We start from the raw sequence: 26,216 nt of genomic DNA on the forward strand, positions 1-26,216 counted from the left end.
ACATCTCTTGCGCAAAAGCACATGGCAGTGTGGACGCACTCTTGTGCAAGAACCTCTGCACAAGAACTCTTGCGCAAAACAGTTCTTGCGCAAGAAGCCTGCAGTGTAGACATAGCTATATTGCAGTCATCTTTCAGCACAACAGCTGTAAATCATTCTTTGTACTTTAAAGGAACCTTATGGTTTAAAAATTTCACTTTGTCTTCTAAGGACAATAATGGTTTCAGCTGCAAACACAAAATAATTGTAATAAAGTAGTTTTCTTTTTTTCCACCTACTTCTGATCCTCTCTCTCCTTTTGGTCCTTGTTCCCCCAATTCACCTGGTTCACCCTTTAAAAAGAACAAACAAACAAACAAACGGCCGTTAAAGTACAAGAGAAATAAATTGTTTTCAGTAACAAATACAGAAGTAGGATGCATACTGCTAGGAACACTTACCGGAGGTCCTTGTTGTCCAGTTGCTCCTCTTAGACCAGGAAGCCCTACATGACCCTACAAACAAAAAACAACATATTATTGCAGAGGTAACTCTGGTGAGCTGATTATTTTCTTTTAAAGACCAACCCTGGGAGGAGCTGAGGATACACCTATGTTGCAAAATAGCCCACAGTAACAAGGCTAACTGATTTGGGCTCACATTACATGGCTAAAACTAGTAGTGTAGATGTTCCCATTTAGACTGGAGGCCAGGCTTTGAAACCTGATAGGGGCATGTGTCTCAGCTGGGACAGCTACACTTTTTAGCCCCACACTGTGAGCCCCACTAGCCTGATCCAGCTTCTGAGACTAGCTGCAATATAGACGCACCCTGAAAATCCTCAGCTCCACTGACTTACATGGAATTCAGGCTGCTCAGCCTGTCACCCTTCATGATCATTCCAACTCCATACTCACTACGGGAGGGAATGATGTGTTGTTTCAACTTTTCTGCATTCTTGTGAGACTGGGTTGTATTTGGGCTAATGCTCTCCTATAGGTCTGATCTGTGTAATTTAGATGGCAAGATCTTTCTGTTAAGAATGGAATCTTTCGTTTTGCTGACACTACAATAACAGTAGTAATTGTAATGAGTGCTTGTCATAGTGAGGTTACAGCATATTTCTACAAAAACTGCATCACACACACACACACACACACACACTTACTTACAGTTAGTAGGATGAGAGTTACCAAATAATAGTGCTTACAATTCCAGACAAATATATTAGTGTAGATTTATACCACATCAAGAACTAATCAATACAGATGAAGCACCAGCAGATCACTTGAGAGAGAGAGAGAGAGAGAGAGAGAGAGCAGCAAGTGGTATTTACCTTGAACCCCTCATCACCAGGCTCTCCTCTATCTCCATGTTCACCACTAGGACCCTAAAGAGACAATCAAAGAGCACAGTTTAGCAGCTGAATCAAAATACTGTTACTGTAACAATACATCTGAGCCTTTCTTTCAGAACCAACCAACCAACCAGCTGTGAGGTTTCAAAAACATACATACTGTCAAATTATAAAATCAGTTAAGTATACAAAATAAAAATGAACTATTTCTAAAACAGAAAAATATTACAGTAAGACACGCAACACCATTGAAAATATATTGCAAAAGACGACGATGGTCCAAGATTCTAAGCTCACACAGCTGCAAATTTGGAATAATCCTATTAACATCCAAGGAATTTCTTCAGATTTACATGAAAAGTGAGATCAGAATGTGACTTTTTTTTCTTTTGAGGGAAACATTTGTTTCATATTGCAGAGATTATAGGAATGATTTTCCCATGATTAATATGTAAAGAAAACAAGTGACAGGGATCACTAGGTACAGATGAAACCTGTTTTATAATGAACCTGGCTACAGTGAAACTGTTTATGTCAGGAAATCTACAATCCCTCAGCCTCGCCTGCATGGAAAAGTTGTGTGTGTGAGAACGGTACTGAAGACAGGGAGGCAGGGAAGCCTCTCACTTAATCCAGGGGCAAGGCCCTGTGAATCATGTTGCTACTACTATCACATCCCATCTCCTGCAGTAGAAGCTGCAGTTTACTGACTGCACTTCAAGGAAAAGTCTCAATTCCCAAATCTGCAAGGTTCTGGCTACCCCCAGAAAGGGCTGAAAGGCTCACTGGAATCAGTGGACTAAATCCTGCATCCACTGCAATTGATGAGTACAGGATCTTACCCACTGGCTCTACATGGTTAACTTGTATGACAAAGTGACCCTACACTTCTGAGCCAACTCCAACTTCTGGAAAACCCCATTTGCTGCCTCTGATCTTGAATGACTAATGTAATTTTTTTGAGAAAGAAAGACCTACTGGTTCACCTATGGGCCCAGGTAGTCCCAGTACTGTGTTGTCTTCACCTGGGTAACCCTAAAAGGAAAATAATTATTGAAAAATGTATTCAATTCTTTCCTTACTATGCAATGCATTTTGGTTTTATCTTCAATATTAAACAAATAAATATTTCATACAGTGCACACACATGCAACTATGGATTATACGCACATACCAATTGGTGGAAGTGATTGCTATAATTAAGTCTGCAGATAACCCCCTGCTTTTACATGCATCTCATTTTCAAAAACATTCACACTTTGGGCTACAAAATTACATACTTGCTTTCTAAACAAAAAGCAATCTGAGCAAAATCCCTGAGTTAATGGACAGTGAAAAAAGGATTATGTTAAAAAAGACTAGCTATTCCTAATCCAACAGGTGTAAAGGAAACATTTTTAGTGATACAGAGCAGCATATGAACTGTATAGTTAATTTTAAGATGGTTTCAATGTCACACTATTACCCACATAAACAGATAAAACACTCTCTGCCCCAGTAACATATTATGCTTAAAGACTAAGGGCCAGATTTCCAAAGGTGTTCAGGGATCCACAGATGCACATAGGTGCCTTGTAGCATTTTCAATAGCACCTATGCAGGTTAGAAAACTAACTCCCATCAACTTCATGGATTGCTAGTTGCCAATCTATTTAAGCACTTTTCAAAATTCCACCAAGTACTCATCAGCATTTTAGAAGCCTAAAAATCTTTGAAAATCTGGTCCTAACATGGTACTTTACAAAGCTTTGATCCTACAAGCTCATCTGCATGGGTGGATCTGTGTAGTTGTCTGATGCCCCATTGCCTTCAGTGAGCATAAGGGTTTGCCTATAGGATCAAAGTCTAAAGAATCAGAAAGAATCTACAACATTGGGTTCTGGTCGTACAATCACTTTCTACCTATTACTTTCTACCAAGCATAGGACTAATACACCAAAGAATTCATAAATTTTAAAGTCAAGTCTATGGAAATTCTCACATGCTTAACATTAAGCATTAAGTTAAGTACTTTGCCAGATTCACATTGCTTAACACTGTGAGGACACCCAGGGAAGTCAATATTACAGTCTGGTAGCATATAAAATGATTGAAGAAATAGGACCTTATGTTTTAGAATCTAAAACATGTTATTTTAATTCTTAGTTTTATCTTACTGTAATTTGTTTCCCTAGGTTTACATTTTTGCTCATACTGCATCACAGCAGAGGTATCATTTTTAATCTTTAACAGTTTTAGAAAAACAACAGCTATGAAAACAGTCTTTTGAGAAATGCTTTGATAATCTATGAATGTACTGCAACATTTCCACCCTTCATAATCACTGGGACTGTAAACAAGAATCAGTCTCCGTACCTTCTCTCCTTTGGGTCCTGGAGGACCAGGTGATCCTGGCTGACCCTTGTGACCCTAAAAAAAACCCAAATAACTAAATACAAAATTTTAATATATTCCTCAGATTAGTATTTTCTGCTGTATGCTAAATTGAACTGTGACATTTCAGACAAATTATAGAGTCAGCGTGGCAATTTGTTGCACACAGGAAGACATCAGTTTAGATGCACAGCTGTGTGAGTTCAACAACCACAGGCGAAAGCGGACACCTTGCTTGCTGTTTCATTTGAACACTTGCTATGGCTGGCCGCCCTGCCAACTGATGCTCCTCACTGCCTAGAAGTCCACATACTTCAGTGGGGCCCTTCCAGGCAAAGGGGACCAACTGTCATTGTTAGTGTAGGATCAGGGCATTAATTTGCAATTAATATTTGAAGACAAAGATTTGATTATTCTAACAGTAGACGACAGCAGGAATTCATCCACACTTTGCATCTACTATATTAGTCTGGAAGAAAATGATTATTTTTTGACACTGGCCACAAAACATGAACATCCTTCTTCTAATCTTGTTCAATCTAAAAATGACAGGTTCTCTTATTGAAAGGGAAATCGCCTGCCAAACAGCAGGCATTGGGTACATTTTAGAAGTGCTCTTCTACAATCATTATCCTACATAAGTAATCCATAAGTAAGGGAATGGTCCTATTGAGCACAGTGGTCGAGAGCAAAGATTTCAAGATTGGGTCTCAACTGCATAAGAAATAACTGTGCCAGTGAAACTTTATTATTTATTAATATATCCATCTAGATTAAACTTTTTAAATAAAAATTAGTTTTCATATAAAAACCTTTCGTGTGTCTCTCACTTAGTTGGATATTTACACATTCTTTTTATGGCTAACTTCCAATTAGGAGAGAAAATATATCAATCACAAAATAACGTACAGTAATTCCTCATTTAACATTATAGATATGTTTCAGAAAATGATCGTGTTAAGTGAAAACGTGTTATGAGGGGTCAATTTTCCCACTGAAAATAATGGAAAAGGTGGGGGTTGTGTTTCAAGTGGTGGTGTCTTTTGGGACCGGGACATAAGGTTGGGGGAGAAAGGGGACTGGGTTACAGCAGGGAGGGGAGGTGTTTGGCTCTGGGGAAGAGAAGAGGAGGAGAGTGGAGGAGGATGGGGATTGGGTTGGGAGTATGCCCCTGTGACAGGTCTGCCAGGACCCGCACTGCGTCCAGCGAGGAGGGGTCGCTGGGAACGGCGCGGCGAATGGCAAACCCTCTGCCGCTTTGCAGGGAGGCAGGGGAAGCCCCACGCAGCCATGGGCAATCGGCTGGCTGGGGAAATTGTCTTATTCTGGGGACGGTCGTGAAATTCAAAAAACATTCCCTTAAAAAAAAAAATTGTGCTATTGCGAACACGTGTTAAGTAGGCACGTGTTAAATGAGGAATTACTGTATCAGATATACACATACACACACACAAATTTAGTAATAAGCGCACCATGTAACCTGGAATTCCTGGCTCTCCTTCAGGTCCCATTGCTCCTAAATGTCCCTGTTAAACAAAATAATCAGTGATAAAGTAACCAATGCTGGGCACTTGAGTAATGCGGGTTTTTTTCCCTAAAGAGAATGAGTATGCAGACATGAATATTACTGAGCATTAGCAGAGAATACAAGATATCTGTACAAAGACTCAGCACTGCCAACTTTATAATCATTCTTACCCTCGCCCGGATCACTCCACTCCCCCTCCTCTGTTGCTCACTGTTCTCCACCTTCACTCTCTCAGGGTATGTCTACACTACCCTCTTAATTCGAACTAGGAGGGTAATGTAGGCATACCGCACTTGCAAATGAAGCCCGGGATTTGAATTTCCCGGGCTTCATTTGCATGAAGCCGGCCGGCGCCATTTTTAAATGCCGGCAGTTTGAACCCCGTGCTGCGCGGCTACATGCGGCACGGAGTAGCTAGTTCGGATTAGGAAGCCTAATCCGAACTAGCTGTATTTCTCGTGGAATGAGGAGTACAGCTAGTTCGGATTAGGCTTCCTAATCCGAACTAGCTACTCCGTGCCGCATGTAGCCGCGCAGCCGGCCGGCTTCATGCAAATGAAGCCCGGGAAATTCAAATCCCGGGCTTCATTTGCAAGTGCGGTATGCCTACATTACCCTCCTAGTTCGAATTAGGAGGGTAGTGTAGACATACCCTCCCTCATTTTCACTGGGCTGGGGCATGGGTCTAGGTGCAGGCAGCAGATCTGACAGCCCTGTGGGCCCCAGGACAATGGGTGGGGCTGAGGGCAGCCAGTCCTCAGCACAGCACAGCACGGCACCCCCAGCCCTCAGAGCCATTTGGAGCAGTGTTCCAGCAGCAATTCAAAGGGGCTTGGGGCTCATGATGCCACTGCTGCTACTGCAGCCGCGGCTGGAGCCCCAAACCCCCTTGAATCACTGGGGTACTGGGCAACTGCCCCCTTGTCTCTCCTGTCAGTGGGTCTGTGTGCATTAGGGACTGAGGGCTCCGGCTGAGGATGCACCCTGAAATGAGGGGTTGAGAGTATAGGAGTGGACTCTGGGATGGGGCAGAGGTCAGGTGAGGGCTCTGGGCGAGGAAGCAGGGTTTGGTATGTAGGAGAAGGCTTTGGATTGGGGCAAAGTGCGGGAGCAGGTTCCAACCTAGGGCAAGGAGTTGTGATATGGGGACATGTGCAGGCTTCAGGGGGGAGTTTGGGTGTGGGAGGCATGTCAAAGCTGGGGCAGGGCATTGGGGTGTGGGAGGAGGTGCAGAATGTGAGGTTTGCAAGGGAATTTGAGTGTGGAAGAGGGATCAAGGTTGGGAAAAGGGTTTGGAGCAGGGGCGGATATAGGGCAGGGTGAGTGGGGCAGCCGCCCCGGGCCCCGCGCTTCAAGAAGCCCCGCGCATGCGCCATGGCACAGGAGTTCCCGCGAAATTGTGCTACCCTGGGCCCCACAAAATGGTCATCTGCCCCTGGTTTGGAGTGTGGGTTCCAGGTGGTACTTACCTCAGGTGACCCTCCAGAAGTGGAAGCATGTCTCCCTTTTGGCTCTGTGTGCTGTCCCTGTCCTGTAGAGCCAGTGCTTGGGGCAGGGGCAGCACATAGAGCCTCAGTGGCTGCCTAGGGATCACAGGACATGTAGTCACTACTGAAGAGCCACGTAGAGCGCCTGCCAGCCCTGCTGCACTGCCACCCTCGTAGAAACAGGGTCTCATCCAAAGCCCACTGATGATGATGTAAAGACACGTATTTCAGAGTAGGGGGTGATTTTACAAATATGACTTTAGAGTATTATTGAGATCACAGACACATCGGTGCTTGTGTCAGAAAGTTCTATTATAAGGAACAGACCATATTTGTAGAGTATCTGAGAATAAGCTGTGTTCAACACTAGAAAACATTCCCCCACCAACAGAATAGTTTGTACATGTTATACCATCTTCAGTCCAAAAATGTTCAAGGTAGTCAGTTATAAACATCCTGCTTTAATATGCTCCGCAGATAATTCCTGGGCTGCCCTATGTGATGACAATAGCAATGTATGTTGTATTAGTTATTCTAAGAATTTGGGGTGTATCTGTACCTAGCTGCCTCAATAAAAATTACTTCTTACATTCATTATAACCAGGGCTTGACAAATGGCGGTGAAAGCCGCTCACCAGCCCCGCACTGCGCATGCGCAAGAGCCGCATTGCGCATGCATGCGCCGCTGATAAACGGGGCATGCGGCTGAAATCTACTCGCCATGGGCGAGTAGATTCTATAGTTTGTCGAGCCCTGATTATAACCAAAACTTGTCTCTTCCTTCTATGAGACTCCATGCTCTAAACTGTAAATACATGACTTCATAAAAATATACATTGTACTAACCAATGGACCTCTAGTTCCTCTTGCACCTTTAGGACCAGATTCTCCACGTTGGCCAGGGTCACCTGTAACTCCAAGCTCTCCTGGGGGTCCAAGCTGACCCTTTTCCCCCTGTTGGAAATAATTAAATTACAATTAAATAGCAAAAGAGTATAATTTAGAGTATAATTTACAATTAAACTCAGCAAAAGAGTATAATTTAGTAAGGGTATTATTTTTAAACACATAGGTTGCTTTTAACTGTAGTTTTTAAATCTGAGACTCTAGGAAATGAAAAGTATTATACTAGCAAGCATGATGATTTGTTAGTAATTTATTTCTTTATTAGCCAGACTGAACATTCTATGCCAGAAATGGGCTCAACCTGCAAAATCCAGAGCCACATCTTGATGCAAACTTTCTCTGAGCTTTAAGGGACTTGGTGTTCTATTTTGGGAGCATATGTACCTACTACAAGTCTCTTTGCTGTGCTATGAAAGAAAATTATTTGCCCAACTTCAGGACAACGTGTGAGATGAAGTACAGGAGGATTTAATTCATAGGGCTGTCTAGCATATTGCATGATACAAATGGCACAAAAACTTATGGTATCTTTTGCGGCTCTGGATCCATCAACACCAGATGAGTAAGAGTAATGATTTTGTAATAGAAATTCAAGGCTTGCACACAAAAAGGAAAGTAGAAAAGCATGAGAGAGAAAAAAGTCATTACCTTTTTTCCTGGACGACCTCTTTGACCTGGATTTCCTGGTGTTCCTTCAGGCCCCTGTGTATTTATCATGGAGGGAGAAACAGATATTGAGCAGAGCTCTGAGAACATGTTTAAATTGTATGCCAAACTGGATAATCCTTATGAGGCCTTTGAAAATTAGAGATGTAGGTGGAATATTAACCTTGGACATAAGCCTGGGTGTTATAATGAAGTAAGCTGCAAAGCACTTTTATCAAATGAGTGAAAAGGCACCAAAACCAGCCAAAGAGAAAATATTAATGTAAGAATAAAGGTCACTTTCTTCAAGCCAAAACACTGCATCTACTGAAGTATGATATGCAGACTGTGGATCCCAAAACTTCTTCTGTAGAGATAGCCCAAGTGAGAGCAGTGAGGCCTATACATGGCTTACCACAGATCTGAGGCCTAAACCAGTAAGCAGCAAGCAACATGGTCTGCAGTTCATTGCTGCCAAAAGGGCTGTCCTTACCCATAAGCAGAATATGCAGCTGCGTAGAGCATCCAAAAATTTGGGGCACCACTGGATCTTAATATTCACCCATCTCTTTCTGTCCCTGTTTTGTGGCTCTGACTTCTCAGGAGAGGATCTAGTCAACTTAAAAATGGAAAAAATCTGCCAGAGCTATTAGCAGAACACTGTAATTTTGAAAGATCCATCCAAGTGGTAATGAAGCCATGTACTAGGCATTTGCCAACCCCAGGTATATACTGTCAGTTTCTGAATTTACAGGACCTTAGTTTAAAATTTGCTTTAAAATGTTTAAGTAATGTGTTACTGAAGATTATAAAAATCACATCTCTGAAAAATCAGTCTCCCTTCCAGGCTGTTGTCAGGGATAGAGACACTAGTTCAATAGTACTGCCTAGGGCCCCATATATCCTAAGGACAACCCTGACTGCCAACCACCCAGTAATACAGAGGCAGGACCCACTGAATGGGAGATGAATATTAGGTCCATGTTACCCCTACTATTCAAGGTACAATGTGACCAAGCCAATGTGAGGGAGATGCTAGGCTCTTACTGGGAGTCTTAAGATTCCAAATGAACCAGAGTACTCAACAACTGATATTGACTTTCAAGGGAGAGAGAAAAAGTGTAGGGTTTCTTTTTTTGGAGTGGAGAGAGACATTCTAGTGAACTCAGGATCAATACAGTTTAAACCCATCTTGTGCTTTATAACCTATTTAGACATGGTTCCAAAGCAAAACTATTAGGTAAAACATCACTGAATTATGAAGAAATTCATTTCCTGGTCTAGAGCTGAACTTTGGAGCTTGTCCATATGCCAATAATAAGGCCAAACCAAAGCCCATGGTCCAAATACACTCAACCTTTGAGACAGTTAAGGAAGAAGGAAAGCAGTTTACTAAAATGGCCTTTGAAATGTATGAAGGAAGCTTCAGATAACCAACAGTGAACTACTTGATTAGTCTTGTTTTGTGATGCACAATAAATCTTTGCTAAGGTGATTTGCTATATAAAATATAATTTTATAAAATGAAGATATGTTGAAGCTGGGTTATTTTTTGACCATTTCAGTATATCAAGTAGTAGAAGCAGAAAGCTTTCAAAGTGTTCGGAGTTTGTCTTATGTCTGTAGCAACGAAAAGAAAATATCCAGCATGGTATTGCTGATCTCCAGTCTTATGCAAAGTTAACAGGGCTGAAAATTAACAAAGAAGAAACTAAAGTCACGAGAATCAATGTCAGGGATGATGGGGCTTGAACCCTGGTCCACAGGGCTTTTTGGAGCTAACAGGTTCAAACCTGGCACCCAAGTTGGAAAGCTAATTGTTGTCCAAATAGGTGTTGAAGTCAGATGGAGAACCCAGTACCCAGAGCTGATTGGCAGAACACCAGGGGCCCTGATTGGTCCACAGCCCCTATTAAAACCCACTTAAGGAACAGGAAATGTCCATGCAACTGAGATCCACCTTGACCTGGATGACATGCCTTGTTTCCTGTGGTTTGACTCTGGTTACCAATCTGTGGTTCTGCTCTTAAAAGTTAGTATCTTGCTTCTGATCTTCCCCTGGTAACCTGACTCAGCCTCCTTCCTGACATTCAACCCTTGATCTTCCCTCTGAGCTGTCTTGGACTCTGGTTGCCAGGTGGCTGACCCAGTCTGACTTCTGCTTTGACCACTAGGTCAGACTGCCTACGTCCCAGTCATGAAAATCAGCTTTAATTGCCTCTGGGGACTCTACCTGTAGTGCTACTCCTCTGTATCCCTCCAACATCTTGATCATGCCAAGTACTCAATTTAGCCCTAAGGTTTTTATTCTTGAAAAATACAAGAAAGTTTGTTCAATAAGTGGTTTTAGCATTTCCCAAAATGCCTTACATTAAATCTTAATGCGTTAGACTCTCTTTGAGTGCATATGTTAGGGGACTTGACCGCGAGGTAAAAAGTAGAATTAACTCCTTTCTTGGTTTGAGACAGCATTTCTGTAAGAAGCCAAGAAGTACACTAGAAGAATTTAAAGCTGAAGACAGTTGGGATGTCTGATCTTCCAAAGAAGAGAAGTTCTCAAGAACATACAAATAGGGACAGGTGAACCCAGTTACCCAAATTCAGGAAGAGGAATGTTATATGTGCTTATGTTTCTAAGGTAACAGTGATCTGTATTCAATCCAGTTTTGAATAGAAAGTCTACAAAATTATGCAGAATCCTGATCGTGGTTAATTGACTACACTATTACACCTCTAATAAGACTTCAAGCTATATGTTTCACAGGGTCCTGTGTAATTGTTTCAGGCATATGGCAGTGACAGCAAAAAGTGAAAAATTTGCCAGAAGATTTCACATTTATGAAATGGCCAACATGGTTTTCTTCTTTGCCATGCATCAAGCCATTAAAAGTTACAGTCATGTTATGAAGGTGGCATGCTCATTCAAAGAACATATTTCTTTCTAGAAAACACAAATTTCAGGTGCGTGTTCAGTCTGTCAATACTTACTGCAAGAACAACAAGAAGTCCTGTGGCATCTTATAGACTAACAGATTTATTGGACCATAAGCTTTCGTGGGCAAAGACCCACTTCATCAGATGCATGTAGTGGAAATTCCAGAGGCAGGTATAAATATACAGGCATAAGAAAAGAGTTCCAATCAAGAGTAAGGCTAGAGATAACGAGGTCAATTCAGTCAAGGAGGATGAGGCCCACTTCTAGCAGCTGATGTGGAGGTGTAAACACCAAGAGAGGAGAAGCTGCTTTTGTAGTTGGTTAGCCATTCACAGTCTAGGTTAATCCTAAACTGATAGTATCAAATTTGCAGATGAATTGTAGCTCTGCAGTTTCTCTTTGAACTCTGTTCTTGAAGTTTTTTTGTTGCAGGATGGCTACTTTTAAATCTGCTACTGCGTGTCCAGGGAGACTGAAGTGTTCTCCTACTGGTTTTTGTGTATTGTCATTCCTGATATCTGATTTGTGTCCATTTATTCTTTTACGTAGGGACTGTCCAGTTTGGCCAATGTATATGGCGGAGGGGCATTGCTGGCACATGATTGCATATATTACATTGGGAGATGTGCAGGTGAATGAGCCCGTAATGGTGTTGCTACCCCTTTGATACTCAATACTTACTGGAACACCCATTATGCCGGGCTCACCAGTGGGGCCTGTAATTCCTGGAATTCCAGTCTCTCCTTTTTCACCATCCTCTCCTGGAAGCCCCTGGTCTCCAGGAATCCCCTAAAATACAGCAGAAAGAATAAATCAAGCCTAAAAAGAATCAAACTGTGTATTACACAAGAATTCACTTAATTTACTCAGTTTCTTTTTCACCAGGATCCATAGCTAATGGGGTCTTTTCACTGACTTCCAACAGGTTTTTGAATCAGATACTAGTTAGGGTGAAATGCTTTTTATTAAATTCAAATTTCCCTCATAATGCCAGATTTTTGCCTGACTCCTGTGAAATTGCACAATTCTTTTGAGGCCTCACAAAATCATCCTTCCTTTGGTTCCCTTGCACAGGGACCCAATATAATTTTGGTCCTTGTACTCCTTTGTAAGTGAGGCCTGTGTGTGGCTTAGCTCTTGGCCATCTTTTGGTTAGCTATATAAAGAATTGCATGTTGGACCCTCTTTAGGGTCACAGTCATTGTGCTCCCTCAATCACTGGATTATGATAGGAAGCTCTGTCTCCAAAATGCCCTTTCCTGGATTCCTTACTGGAATAGTGCAACACTTCAACACCTCAGTGCAGACCCATTTCTAGAAGGGTCCATAAATAATAAGGCAATATATTTTACCATCATTAGCTCCTTTATGTTAAATGTGCCACTGCATTTGTGAAATACAGACAAGAAAAACTGGACTTAGGTTCTTAACTGGGTAAGTAAAACCAGGAATATTTCACATCTATTATGAAAAATGAAGATGTACCTTTGAGCCATCTTTCCCTTGAACACCATCTTCTCCTGGGGACCCTGGTTCACCCTAATTTTGAGAAGAAATAAAACCAAGTTACTGCCACTTCCTAAATCTCCAAAGGAGATTTCTGTATTGGGACAGAGTTGTCTGGGAAGAACTTGTGCTGTTAGGCATTACACGCACTTTCCAATGGAAATAAACAGATTTTTTTTGGCAATATTTTTGTTGTTGCTGGGGTGATTTTGTTTTCATTAGAACAGAAGAATAGCCACCACACTGGGTCAGCCCAACAGCCCATCTAGCTTAGTATCTTGTCATCTAAAAAGGGCAGGTAGCAGATGCTTCAGAAGGAATGATCAGAGCAGGGCAATTGCCAATGATCCAGTCTGTCTTCCACTCCCAGGTTCTGACCATCAGAGTTTAGGGACACCCAGAGCCCAGGGCTGCATCCCCGACCTTCTTGGCTCATAGCCATTGCTGGACTTATGCTCCATGAAATTATCTAATTCTTTTTTTAACCCATATAATTTTGGCTTTTACAACAGCCTCTGGCAAGTAGTTCCACAGGTTGACTGTGTGTTGTGTAAAGACTTTTATTTATGTTTGTTTTTAAACCTACTGCCTATTAATTTAATTGGTTTAATCTTAGTTCCTGTGTTCTGTAATAGGGTAAATAGCTCTTCCTCATTCACTTACTCCATGCTAGTCATGATTTCATAGACCTGTCATATTTCCCTTAGTCATCTCCTATCTTAGCTGCACTGTCCTAGTCATTTTCTCTATGTTCTCATGGAAGTGTTTCCATATTTCTACTAATTTGTGTTGCCCTTCTCAGTACTTTTTCAAATTCCAATAACTTTTTTTGAGACAGGCCAACCAGGACTGTAAGCAGTATTCCAGGTATGGGTATACCATAGATTTATATAGTGGGTTTATAATATTTTCTGTCTTATTATCTACCTCTTTCCTAATGGTACCTAATATTGTGCTTTTTTGACTGCTATTTCACATTGAGCAAATATTGTCAGAGAACTAGTCACAAAGACTCCAAGAGCTCTTTCTTGAATGGTGACAACTACTTCAGTTGTTTATTACTTTAAGGAGAAAAACACAGAGGCTGGTAAATCTGAAATGCAGTAAGATATAGAACAATTAAAGGCAACATAAGTTCCACCAGCACTATACCTTTGCACACCGGCTTTGCATAGAAAGGTTTCAGTGTGCCTAATACATAATTACTTTAACTCGGAAAGTATATCTCTTTTTGCCTCAGACCCACCTCATACACTGCACTTGGGCAGTCCAAAGTTATGGACTACATTAGTCATTGTTGTTTTTCCTTATCAAGAAAATGACTTTTCTTTGGATTGACATGGTGTGTTTCACTACAGGGACTCTGTGTATATGTATACTCTGTATATATCTAATAGGAGTTCTAACACTGAGACTTCATTTAGTGATTATCATCTTCAAAGAATTTTTTCAAACATTCAGGACCTTTCAAAAGCTGGTAACCTAATGGGGAATCTGAGGCCCATTGAGGTTAAGTGACTTGACAAGTATGTCAATTTCAGAGCTAGGCTTAGAACTCAGGCATTATTGGCTCCCAATCCTGTGCTGAAACCACCTCACACTCACTGGCACCAGATACTACACAGATAGATGTTAAAAAATCCCAACCATAGTAATTTTAATTAAAATGCTGAGAGAAAATCATGCACTTTGCCTTACTGTTATTTCCACAAATTAAACCCACTCAAATATTTTAGTATGATAATTTATGCTCTTTTTAATGAACCTGTAACAGTGTTGCCAATATTATTTTTAAATGAAACAAAGAGACATCTTATTCAAAGTTTTCCACACTAGAAGTCATTCGAGTTAACACTTCTGAATTTGAGTTAACACTTCCAAAACATTCTCCTTTTTGGAAATAGTCACATTTTTCACCCACCCTTAAACCTTGCTCTCCTGTTTCTCCAGCACTGCCAGCAGGTCCGATGTCTCCCTGGAACATGAAATATGAAAATTTAACTTTTAAACAAATGAGGATAAGAATTACTAATGATGATGAGTATTCTTTGACACTTTCTTCATTATTGCTTAATTGCCTAATAAGCCAAGAGAGACTTAACTTGCTTTTGCTTAATTCAGTGAAGAATTTATTTAAACACAGAGAAAAAAATTCTACCATCTACCTTTGCACCTGGTTCTCCTTGCAGGCCAGCCTCCCCCTCAGGGCCAGGAGGTCCCTATATGGTACAGAAGCTACTGTTACACATATCAACAAGAATGACTTCACAACTTTCAAATAAAACAGTAAAGATCCAGACACAAAAACTATGTGATGCTCTAGCAGAGCCACATGGCTGGAAAACAAAAGCCAATTGTATTCTTTGGCCTGACCTAAGACACGCAGAGTTAAGGGAGAACATAGTATTGTAGAGGTTCAGGGACACACCACAGACTCAACAGAATTGTTAATCCTGTATCTTTCCTAGGGTACGTCTAGACTACATGCTTCTTTCATGGAGATGAACGTAGGAGATAGCTGTGTAGAGAGTCTCTGGGTTAAGCTAAAAGGGGTAAAAAAAAACGAGGGTGATATCATGCTAGGAGTCTACTACAGGCCACCTAGCCAGGTGGAAGAGGTGGATGAGGCCTTTTTTAAACAATTAACAAAACTATCCAAAGCCCAAGATTTGGTGGTGATGGGGGACTTCAACTATCCAGACATATGCTGGGAAACTAACACAGCGGGGCACAGGCTATCCAATAAGTTTCTGGACTGCATTGGAGACAACTTTCTGTTTCAGAAGGTTGAAAAAGCTACCAGAGGAGAAGCTGTTCTGGATTTGATTTTAACAAATAGGGAGGAACTAGTTGAGAACTTGAAAGTGGAAGACAGTATAGGGGACAGTGATCATGAAATAATAGAGTTCATGATCTTAAGGAAAGGTAGAAGGGAGGCCAGCACAATTGAGGTAATGGATTTCAGGAAGGCAGATTTTGATAAGCTCAGAGAACTTGTAGGTAAGGTCCCATGGGAAGCAAGACTGAAGGGAAAAACAACTGAGGAGAGTTGGAAGTATTTCAAAGGGACGTTGTTAAGGGCCCAAAAGCAAACAATTCCGCTGTGTAGGAAAGATAGAAAATATGGCAAAAGACCAGCTTGGCTTAACAAGGAGATCTTGCATGATCTCAAAATAAAAAAGGAGTCATATAAAAAATGGAAACTAGGACAAATAACAAAGGATGAATATAGGCAAGCAACACGGGAATGCAGGGGCAAGATTAGAAAGGCAAAGGCACAAAATGAGATCAAACTAGCTACAGGCATAAAGGGAAACAAGAAGACCTTTTATAAATACATTAAAAGCAAGAGGAAGACCAAGGACAGGGTAGGCCCACTGCTTAGTGAGGAGGGAGAAGCAGTAACAGGAAACTTGGAAATGGCAGAGATGCTCAATGACTTCTTTGTTTCGGTCTTCACCGAGAAGTCTGGAGGTGTGCCTAACGTAGTGAATACAAGCAGAGAGAGGGTAAGTTTAGAAGATAGGATACACAAAGAACAAGTTAAAAATCACTTAGGAAAGTTAGATATCAGCAAGTCACCAGGTCCTGATGAAATGCATCCCAGGATACTCAAGGAGCTGATAGAGGAGGTATCTGAGCCTTTAGCTATGATCTTTGAAAAATCATGGAAGACAGGGGAGATTCCAGAAGACTGGAAAAGGGCAAATATTGTGCCCATCTATAAAAAGGGGAATAAGAACAACCCAGGAAACTACAGACCGGTCAGTTTAACGTCTGTCCCAGGGAAGGTAATGGAGCAGGTAATTAAGGAAATCATATGCAAACACTTGGAAGGTAATAAAGTGATAGGGAATAGCCTGCATGGGTTTGTGAAGAACAAGTCATGCCAAACTAATCTGATAGCTTTCTTTGATAGGATAACGAGCCTTGTGGATAAGGGAGAAGCGGTGGATGTCATATACCTAGACTTTAGTAAGGCATTTGATACGGTCTCGCATGATATTCTTATTGATAAACTAGGCAAATATAACTTAGATAGGGCCACGATAAGGTGGGTGCATAATTGGCTGGATAACCATAGTCAGAGAGTTGTTAACGGTGCTAAATCCTGCTGGAAAGGGGTAACAAGTGGAGTTCCGCAAGGGTCTGTTTTAGGACCCGTACTGTTCAATACCTTCATCAATGATGTAGATATTGGGATAGAGAGTACACTTATTAAGTTTGCAGATGATACCAAACTGGGTGGGGTTGCAACTTCTTTGGAGGATAGGGACATAATTCAAAATGACCTTAGCAAGTTAGAGAAATGGTCAGAGGTAAACAGGATGAGGTTTAATAAAGAGAAATGGAAAGTGCTCCACTTAGGAAGGAACAATCAGTTCCATACATACAAAATGGGAAGCGACTGTCTAGGAAGGAGCATGGCGGAAAGGGATCTAGGGGTCATAGTGGACCACAAGTTGAATATGAGTCAACAGTGTGATGCTGTTGCAAAAAAAGCAAATATGATTCTAGGTTGTATCAACAGGTGTGTTGTAAGCAAAACTCGTGAAGTCATTCTGCTGCTCTACTCTGCACTAGATAGGCCTTAGCTGGAGTACTGTGTCCAGTTCTGGGTGCCACATTTCAAGAAAGATGTGGAGAAATTGGAAAGGGTACAGAGATGAGCCACAAGAATGATTAAAGGTCTAGAGAACATGACCTATGAAGCCAGGCTTCATGAACTGGGCTTGTTTAGTTTGGAAAAAAGAAGATTAAGGGGGGACATGATAGCGGTTTTCAAATATCTAAAAGGGTGTCACAAGGAGGAAGGAGAAAATTTGTTCCTCTTGGTTTCTGAGGACAGGACAAGGAGTAATGGGCTTAAAGTGCAGCAGGGGAGGTTTAGATTGGACATTAGGAAAAAATTCCTAACTGTCAGGGTGGTCAAATATTGGAATAAATTGCCAAGGGAGGTGGTGGAATCTCTCTCTCTGGAGATATTTAAGAACAGGTTAGATAGACATCTGTCAGGGATGGTGTAGACGGAGCTTGGTCCTGCCTTGAGGGTGGGGGGCTGGACTCGATGACCTCTCAAGGTCCCTTCCAGTCCTATGATTCTATGATTCTGTGATTCAAAAGAGATCGTCTAGATAGCCACAACTTTTTTCAAAAAAGTGATTTGCTTTTTCAAAAGAGAGCACCCCGGATGCTCTCTTTTGAAAAAGCCCTGTTTGCGTTCAGGAACATCTTTTTTTGAAAGAGCTCTTTCAAAAAAAGGCGTTCTTCATAAAATGAGGTTTACTGCTGTAGAAAAAACTGCTGCGTTCTTCAGATTTTATTTTGAAAGAACACAGCGGCAGTCTAGACGCAGATGAAGTTTTTTTTAAAATAAGGCCACTTTTTTTGAAACCCCCCTGTAGTTTAGAAATAGCCCCAAATGAAACATGTGTAGTACAAGCACAACTCTGCATTTTGCAACCCTATTCCCAGACCCTGACTTACAACTGGAGCAGTTTTTACACCACTTGCCAAATACATGCTTTGGAGGACATATGATAGGTCCACAACTTACAGATTTATGGGTACTTGAGTGTTTCTTTCAGAGTTCAAATATTAATAGTAATAAAAAATAATAAAAAAGAGGATCAGAAGGTCATAGTTAAGGCTGACTGACAAAGAATTAAACAAATGTAATTAGTTGTGATTAGTGAGCTTATTCCTCAGCTATTCCATTACAAATTTGGTTAATAGCTTCTCTCGTTTCTTTCAAAGAGATATTAAAAAATCAACACCCCCAAAATAGAACCACAAGTGAAATAGAGAACTTCATGCTGATGCTTTTTTATCCACCACTAACAAAGACATAATGACCTGAAGATAGTTATCAGTGATATAGGATGTATCTAGTGAGGTCTTGCAATAGTCTATGCTGGGTGCACCACGATTTACTACTTTTCATTAACAATTTAGAGAATGGAGATCTCCTGAGATTACCTTTGAAGAAGCTACTGGCATTACTACACTTTTTTTTCTCTCCAAATTATTGTTTGCAACAGCAATAAGCAATGGCGAATCCCTTAATTACGCCTCATGTTCAAATTCACTGTACGTAACACAAATATAGTATTTAAATACATTATTAAGGTACATTCTGTGGGCTTATTTTTTTGTTGGAATTTATTATAAATAAAGATAAAGCATAAAAACTCACCTCAAAACCCATTTCTCCTACAGGGCCAGCATCACCTTTTTGCCCTCTTGGGCCCTAGCATTAAAAAAAAAGTATTTTGTATATATAATTCAGTTACATTTAGGCAATACATAATATAAACAATATAATAAAGTATACTATTTGAATGCATCATGTCATGACTGCCAGCTGGCATAATCAAGTATATCTTTATTTCATCACTTCTTTTCCTTCCAAATTCTCTAACTGATATTACTTCCTGAAAGGGCACATGGTCAACAGCAGTGAAGACTTCATTGAATCTCCTGACATAGTCTAAAGATAGATTTAAGAAGAACAGCATCAGTCTCTCTTCTCTTGAGCCATAAGTAAATTCGAATATAAACTATATTGTTTTCTTGATTAAGGGAGACTTTAATTAAAAGTTACTTGATTCTTTGTCTGGTTTGTTCTGCAGAAAAGCCTACAGTGTGGCATGGAATTAACTGAAAATAACTACTGTATATTTCATTTCATGGATTTAACAATGTTTACACAAGTCTGTCACTGAGATGTAGGGGATTGCAGAGTGGAGCCTGACAGCTTCAGTAAATAACCTACTAGGGAGCAGTCTTCCTGTAAGCTAACATACTATAAGTAAAGACACTAACATCTAAGGAATATATTTTTAAAGCAGTGTGCATGAATTATGTGTGCAAATCCAGTTATTCATATACTGTAACAAAGAAATTTGTTCAATTGCCTAACTCAATTGAATTAGCTTCTAGACATCTCGGGCTTGTCTACACACTCTAAAGAAGATCGACGCTGCAGCGGTCAATCTTCCGGGGTTTGAAGAAGCGGATCTAGTGAAGCCCTGCTAATTTGAACTGAGAGGGCACTCCCATTGGTGTAGTCCTGCTCCTTACGAGGAATAAGGGAAGTTGCTGGAAGCATGTGCTTCTGTTAAAAATACGATTTAAGATATTTCAACTCCAACTATGTAATGAATATAGCTAGAGTTGCATATCTTAAGTTAACTTTTCTTTAGTATAGACCAGGCCCTAAGAACTCCATTCCTTGGCCCATGCTCTCTAAGAGGACAAACCAAAACCCTGGATGTAGTCATCCCTGAATTTTTGGGTCATTCAGAATCAGATTTGGACCTGAACACTGTTTCTGGACCCGTCTATGTTTTAAAGTAATCCTTCCATGCTAAAGTAAACAATATTTTCAGTGCTGCCTCTATGTGCAATAACAACCTGTGGTACATTTAAGACTAACACACTTATTTGGGCATAAGCTTTCATGGGCTGGGACTCACTTCATCAGATGCTTGAAGTGGAAATTGCAGTTTGGCAATAAATGTATGTGTGTGCAATATATGCCTTCCAAGCAGCTAATTTTCCTGTTCACCTTCTCAGGACATGAATTATGCATGTGGTCTTGCTGTTCCTGTTGACTTAATAAAACCAGCCTCTTCCTCTCTCTTAGCACCAGAGATAACTAGACATTGCGGATGCCACTTAAATACAGTTGTAACTGTATAACTGCACATCATTAAAGATCTATCCATGCTGAAAGAGGATTGCCTTGGTTTTGGCTTGCAGTACCTCTGTACTGTTCCTCAGCTTTACTGCTACAAAGCACAAGTCTGATTTTAGGAGCCAAATGTCTCCATACTATTCCCACGAAGTTCAGACTGTTGGTTTGGCAATATACCTCTCCTCCATGACTCCCATGGAACCGAGAAGCCAAACAAATCCAGAAACATTTTGAACAATACTGAGACCCTTTCCAAGACTAATCAAAAGACAGTTTGTAACTAATTATTGTACTAAGAGATGTCTGACACTTCGGTGAAATGAATTACTTTCTGTAAATTAAACAATTAAATTAAACTATTAAACAAACTTAACAGTTTTAAGAATTTTCTCTAAAAATATTTCCTTGCTTTTTGCAGAGAAACCAGTGACAAGACCTCTTAAGCTACCGTACATGTTTCTAGGTATCTGAGGAAGAAAGATGACTATTTACATAAACACAGAAAGCCCTCAAAAAAACACATTTTATTTTGCAATACTCTGTCATTTATTTTGACCTCTCTGAAACTATTTATACAATTTCCAACCAAATTCATATAAGTCTTTGACATAATATGCAAATAATCAGCTGCCTGGACACAACTGAGACTTTTCTTATTGTTGCATTTCACGCATCGCTGCTACAATGTTCAGCAGAACAGAAATGTAGATTGAGTAGAGTACAATAGATGTCTTTAGATTAGGTAAGCGTGCTTGTTGGCCCATCTATAAACATAAAAATCAGGATCATGCTGGCAGTATAACGGGAAGATGAACACAGAAACTATGCTTTAGCATTTGGAAGGCTCTCCAATACTACAGATTGGAGCAAAGTAAAAATCACCTAAACTGGTAGGTAAGTTAGAGTAGATCAGTTTGTATGAAAGACACACAATGAAGGGGTACCAGCTACTACAGATTGTACATCTATGGCCCGGGACTCTCTGGTCTGGCAACATCCATCGTCCATGAGGACCATGGATGTTACCAGACCAGAGACCCCAGCCACAGAGGTTGCCAGAGGCTGGCAGCCTGCAGGGAACCCAGCCAGCAGGCTGGCAGCTGAGGGACAGGGAGCCTCACCACCTGAGGTGTAGCGCCCTGCCGGCTAGTGTGGGTGAGGCCAGCACCTGGGGGTAAGGAACCCTGACAGCTGGGGATCTGGAGCCTTACTGAGGCTGGAGTGAAGCCAGCGTGGAGAGAAGCCCCGCTGGCAGGGAGCCCTGCCTGTTGGGGACAGGAAGCTCTGCAGCAGCCATTGGGAGGCCAACTCAGAGCAGGGTGAACAGCCAGGGGTGTGGGTCTTGCTGTGGCCCGAGGCCCAGAGAGGAGCCAGGCAGCCCCACTGGCCAGACTGGGGCCATTGGCCCTTAGAGGAGCCCCACTAGTGGGGGCATCAGAGCCCAACAGGAGGGTTGGGGGGCAGCGCAATGGCCAGGAGGGGAGCCCTGGGAGAGCTGAAGGCCTGACATTTCCTAGTCCGGCAAATTCCCTAGTTTGGGACAGCTCAGGTCCCGAGGGTGATGGACCAGGGAGATCCAACCTGTACTAATAAACATTACAAATACTTAAACTCATTAGACTGTTTAGTGGAGATTTTCTATAAAGTGCAAGTCATTTGTTTTCACAAGCTAGCTATCTACTTTTTGCAGGAAGGCTAGCAGTAGAAAATGTACATTAAAATGTATTAAAGGAAATATACTTAAATTATTTCTTTTAGGTATCAAAATTTTCCCACTGTTTTAGCCACAGTAATTACATAATGACTAGCTGCAGGCATATCTGTCATCCTATGAATACAGTATTCTTTAAGTATTTTAAGGTTCTATCACCAATGTACTTCTATGCCATTTGTTATGAGATGTAATTTTTTCATAAATAAATTCTATTTTATTGTTTATTTGACACGTTTTTACATTTTGCAAAATAAAATGGCAGCCTTTTAGTGAGTTGCCCCCATGAAAACAGACACTACTGCTTTGTATTTATAAACCTGTGAGTTGGCTTTAGAGTTTTTTGTTGTGATTATACCTTCCAGCCCATTGTATATAGTTACTGCCTCTCTGTATGTTTGTTATAGTACTAGCCACATAAAAAGTGTGGGGGGCTTTGTAATAACAAAAATAGAACAGCAAACCATTCAGGAAAAAAATCCCGGAGATTTATTAAAACAGACTCTTTTCTTGTTAGAGAAGCAAACTGCCAAGTATATGGGGTTCCAGAATTCCAGAATAACAAGCATAAAACTTGGCTGAGAATAACAAGGAAACGATCAATGTCTATATTTAAAGTTCTATTTACGCACTACGTAATATAGTGGGTTTGTTTCTAAGCAGTGTGAAGCCACATTATAAAATGGACCAGATTCTGCCACTCTTATTCATGTTGGGCTACCAAAAAACGGGCTGCAGAATCTGTTCCAAAGTAACGATGTAAAATCCTGTTTAATTAAGTTTAACCAGTTAACCAATTAAATGAGGGAAGCTGTGCTGAACTGGCTCCCTCCCCACTGCAACTGGGAGCTGCGCTGCCCAGGCTGCAGTACCCCTGTCCGCAGTACTCCCCACAGGGTTGGAACACCCCCATGCCTGCAGCTGGATGGGTGGGGGGGAGGGGGCGAGAGAATTGCTCCAACTCCCATCGGTTAACCATAACCAGTAAGCCGTACTTATATTAAGGCTGAGGCTTACTGGTTAACCTGTTAACCATTAACATCCCTATTCCAAAGTAGATTTGGTGTAGGTCCCAAAAGTAGTGACAGTTCCGAATCTTGCAAGAGTGTAAGTTGAATTATCAGGGAATTAAGATCAATATAGAAAAAAGCTTTATTAGGAAAGTATGATGATCCACTTACTGGTTCTCCCACAGGTCCTCTGTCACCTGTGTTTCCAGGAGGTCCAGACAAACCCTAAGAGAAACAAAAACCAATAGGAAAAAGATCTGTTTGAAATTCTGTAAAAAAACACTTTCTGCACACCCAACAACTTGCTCAAATAATCCCCCTAAAAACATGCTTCACCTTCGCCTATGTGATCTTGTTTTCACATCAGTTCTTGTGTTTCATGAGCGACCCCCTGGGCGACACCTGCCTGTGCGTCATTTTTTGGGGGTAGCTGAACTGCTATTTAAAATGGTGAATTTAGACCACTTAATAGACTCCATGGCTTCACATGTGACCTAATAATTGTGTTAAGGGACTCTTTGTCTTTCAAACACAGTGGGATTAATTGGAAAAGTCTCAGGCGTTGAACAATGGAACACATGCAACTTCTGTTCAACTATTTCACAGTACCCCATTTCTAACCCATCAAGAGGAGATATGGAAGGATAATAGCAACTTTTAACACTCAGCAATAACTTAGACTATCTCTTTAATCTATGGGTGTTTGCTCTATTCATTCCTTTGGTAAAAACACCAGAGTCAATCAAGAAATGAAAAAGTGCTCTCAACTACACATTATTTCTCATCTGCCATAGATCACCCAAGTGAAAACACTGCTCAAATTCATTATGGGTTCTTGGGAACAAGAGAAAAATAAAAACAGAAGAGATGATAGAAAGCAAGAGGTGGCATCCATCCTGTTGCAGCAGTAGGTGCAAGATGCATTCCTGTCCTAATGTCTAGACAGCTTTATTGACTGTCTGGAGAATGAGGCTGCTTAGTGTCATGCAGGGGGGCCGATAGACTTGCCAGACCCCTAGGCAAAAGAGGGAGACTCCACACTCTTGGAAGGGCAGGGGCAGGACCTCGGGGTAACCGGCGCCATATGTTCCTCCCCAGGCAGTCCTCAGAGCCACTTGGAGCATGGTCTGGGGAGGTGGTGGCAGCAATTTAAAGGACCGGGGTCTCCAGCTGGCACCGTTGTCATAGTAGTAGTGGTGGCAGCCAGGAGCCCCAGGCCCTAAGACAACTGTCTCCTTTGCTCCTCCCCTCCCCCCCCCCCCATCAAGTGTCATGCCTGGAACTTCCCTAGCTATTTCTTCAACCTGTTTAGCAGATGAACCCATCTTTTCATCCAGTATGGTGGTGCCCAGCAGTTGTAATCTCAAAAGTGGATATACTGCGCATGGGGTTTTTGTAAGACCACAGTCTGTCAGTCACAATCCACTTTGAAGTTGTAATATGAGTGAGTCATTTATGCAGATGTCAAATAACATGAGCTAAACAAAGTCAAGTCAAGTCCTCGGTGTGTTTACTGAATCTGAACCAGAATTTAGACTTAAGTGCAGCTATACAAAATAGAATACTTGGGCCAACCTACCCCGCACAATCAGCCATAGTTCACAAATACATACACCAAAAAATGGGAGGGTTCCACTGCAGCAAGGATGCTAGAACAATCTGTACAGTAAGGGGTGCTGAGAGCCATTGAATCAAACTGTGAACTCTCTATATGATGAATATCACTTCAACTAGAGGGTGCAGAAATGCCCCAGTTCCAACACCCATGCACTGCTGTGGAATTAAAGGCTATCATCAAAAGAACTAAAAGGGAATATCAAGAGAATAACGTCTCGTATTTATATAGCACCTTTCATCTCCATGGATCCTCAAGAACTCTATCAATACACTGAATTATATCTACTGTATATATTGAGGTCATGCAGCACTGACACGACTTCTGGTTTGAATAGCTGCAGCTATTTAAAAGCACACAGCAATACCAGGCATCAATACAGAGCAGGAAACAATGAAGGGGCAATTTCTACTCTGGCAAAATATGCCATTCAGACTTTCACAGTCATGAGTGGCCAGGACCTCAGTTTTATATCTCATCTGAACCAAGATGTGGCTTACAACCACGTGAGATTCCAAATTTGTTGAAACTAACACTGGATTTAAATAGAAAGTTGCTCCATGTCTTAAGAGATGTGGGACAAGGAATCATACCTGCCATTCTTTCCCTCCTTTTATTGAGGGATGCCATTTATTCAGTGTGTTTTCTATATGAGCTCTCTACCCACCAGCAGCCAATGTGACTCTTTACTTCAAGTGAATGGAGTGAGGTGGTAACATGTTACTCTGTGGAACAACTGGCAGGAGGCAGCAAACTTCCAAATTTTCTAAATGAACAGACAAAGCTATGAAGTTTCCTGCTTATAAAATGGCAACCAACATTATTAGTCTTAAGTACAGCATTGTACTGCTAATATGACCGGTATTACTCTCCTGCCTTTGTTTTCCTTACTTCTCTTTATTAGCTCACCATCTTTGAAATCTCACTGTAGTGGGACTGGTCTGCTAAACATATTACTACAGGAAAATGTGCGATTTTCGTAGAAGTTCAAGCTTTGGTCTCTTATGGAAAAGCTTTTTATTAGCATTCAGTTCAAAGGAAAGGTGTCCTAACAGCGTTCCAATTTTGTTTATATGATGCATAGTTTATCCCTGCAATGATCACATAACTCTACAATAAAAGATATAAAAGTTACATTTCTCTATCCGTAGCTGAGCCCTTCTCTAAAAATGGTGACAAAATTACTCCAATATTCATGGCAACTTTTAGTTGTCTCCCAGTTATGTAATTGTGATTTCCTCTGCTGAAAAGTTCTTTTAAATTGCAGCCTATAGATAGTGTCTCACTTGAAATACATTGCTAATAATATACAAGATTACTATCAGCTATTCCTGAGTTTCATTCCTGCATCTCCAACTATTTGACCCTGAGCACATCACCCTAACCTCTGTGCCTTGATTTACCCATCAGTAAAACTCAGAGATAATGTCACAGAGGAATTCTGATGCTTTGTAAATTGATATTA

General features: G+C 41.1%; 1 protein-coding gene across 4 annotated transcripts in view; it reads right to left on the reverse strand.

Annotated features, from left to right (window-relative positions):
* The window catches only part of COL24A1 (collagen type XXIV alpha 1 chain), a 251,636-nt gene that overhangs the window by 48,667 nt on the left and 176,753 nt on the right, over positions 1-26,216 (reverse strand). For all 4 annotated transcript variants that reach the window (XR_012905946.1, XM_075936387.1, XM_025183174.2 and 1 more), the window contains exons 32-45: positions 23,308-23,361; positions 18,913-18,966; positions 14,882-14,935; positions 14,638-14,691; positions 12,696-12,749; positions 11,892-11,999; positions 8,279-8,332; positions 7,571-7,678; positions 5,182-5,235; positions 3,692-3,745; positions 2,315-2,371; positions 1,316-1,369; positions 441-494; positions 279-332 (exon numbers count right to left, since the gene is read on the reverse strand). Coding sequence is in view for 3 of the 4 variants with exons in the window: in XM_075936387.1 (XP_075792502.1) it covers positions 279-332; positions 441-494; positions 1,316-1,369; positions 2,315-2,371; positions 3,692-3,745; positions 5,182-5,235; positions 7,571-7,678; positions 8,279-8,332; positions 11,892-11,999; positions 12,696-12,749; positions 14,638-14,691; positions 14,882-14,935; positions 18,913-18,966; positions 23,308-23,361 (867 nt within the window). In the remaining variant the exon portion in view is untranslated. The remainder of the gene's footprint in view (positions 1-278; positions 333-440; positions 495-1,315; positions 1,370-2,314; positions 2,372-3,691; positions 3,746-5,181; positions 5,236-7,570; positions 7,679-8,278; positions 8,333-11,891; positions 12,000-12,695; positions 12,750-14,637; positions 14,692-14,881; positions 14,936-18,912; positions 18,967-23,307; positions 23,362-26,216) is intronic.

The sequence above is a fragment of the Pelodiscus sinensis genome, chromosome 9 (assembly GCF_049634645.1).
Source record: "Pelodiscus sinensis isolate JC-2024 chromosome 9, ASM4963464v1, whole genome shotgun sequence".
NCBI classification, from domain to species: Eukaryota; Metazoa; Chordata; order Testudines; family Trionychidae; genus Pelodiscus; species Pelodiscus sinensis.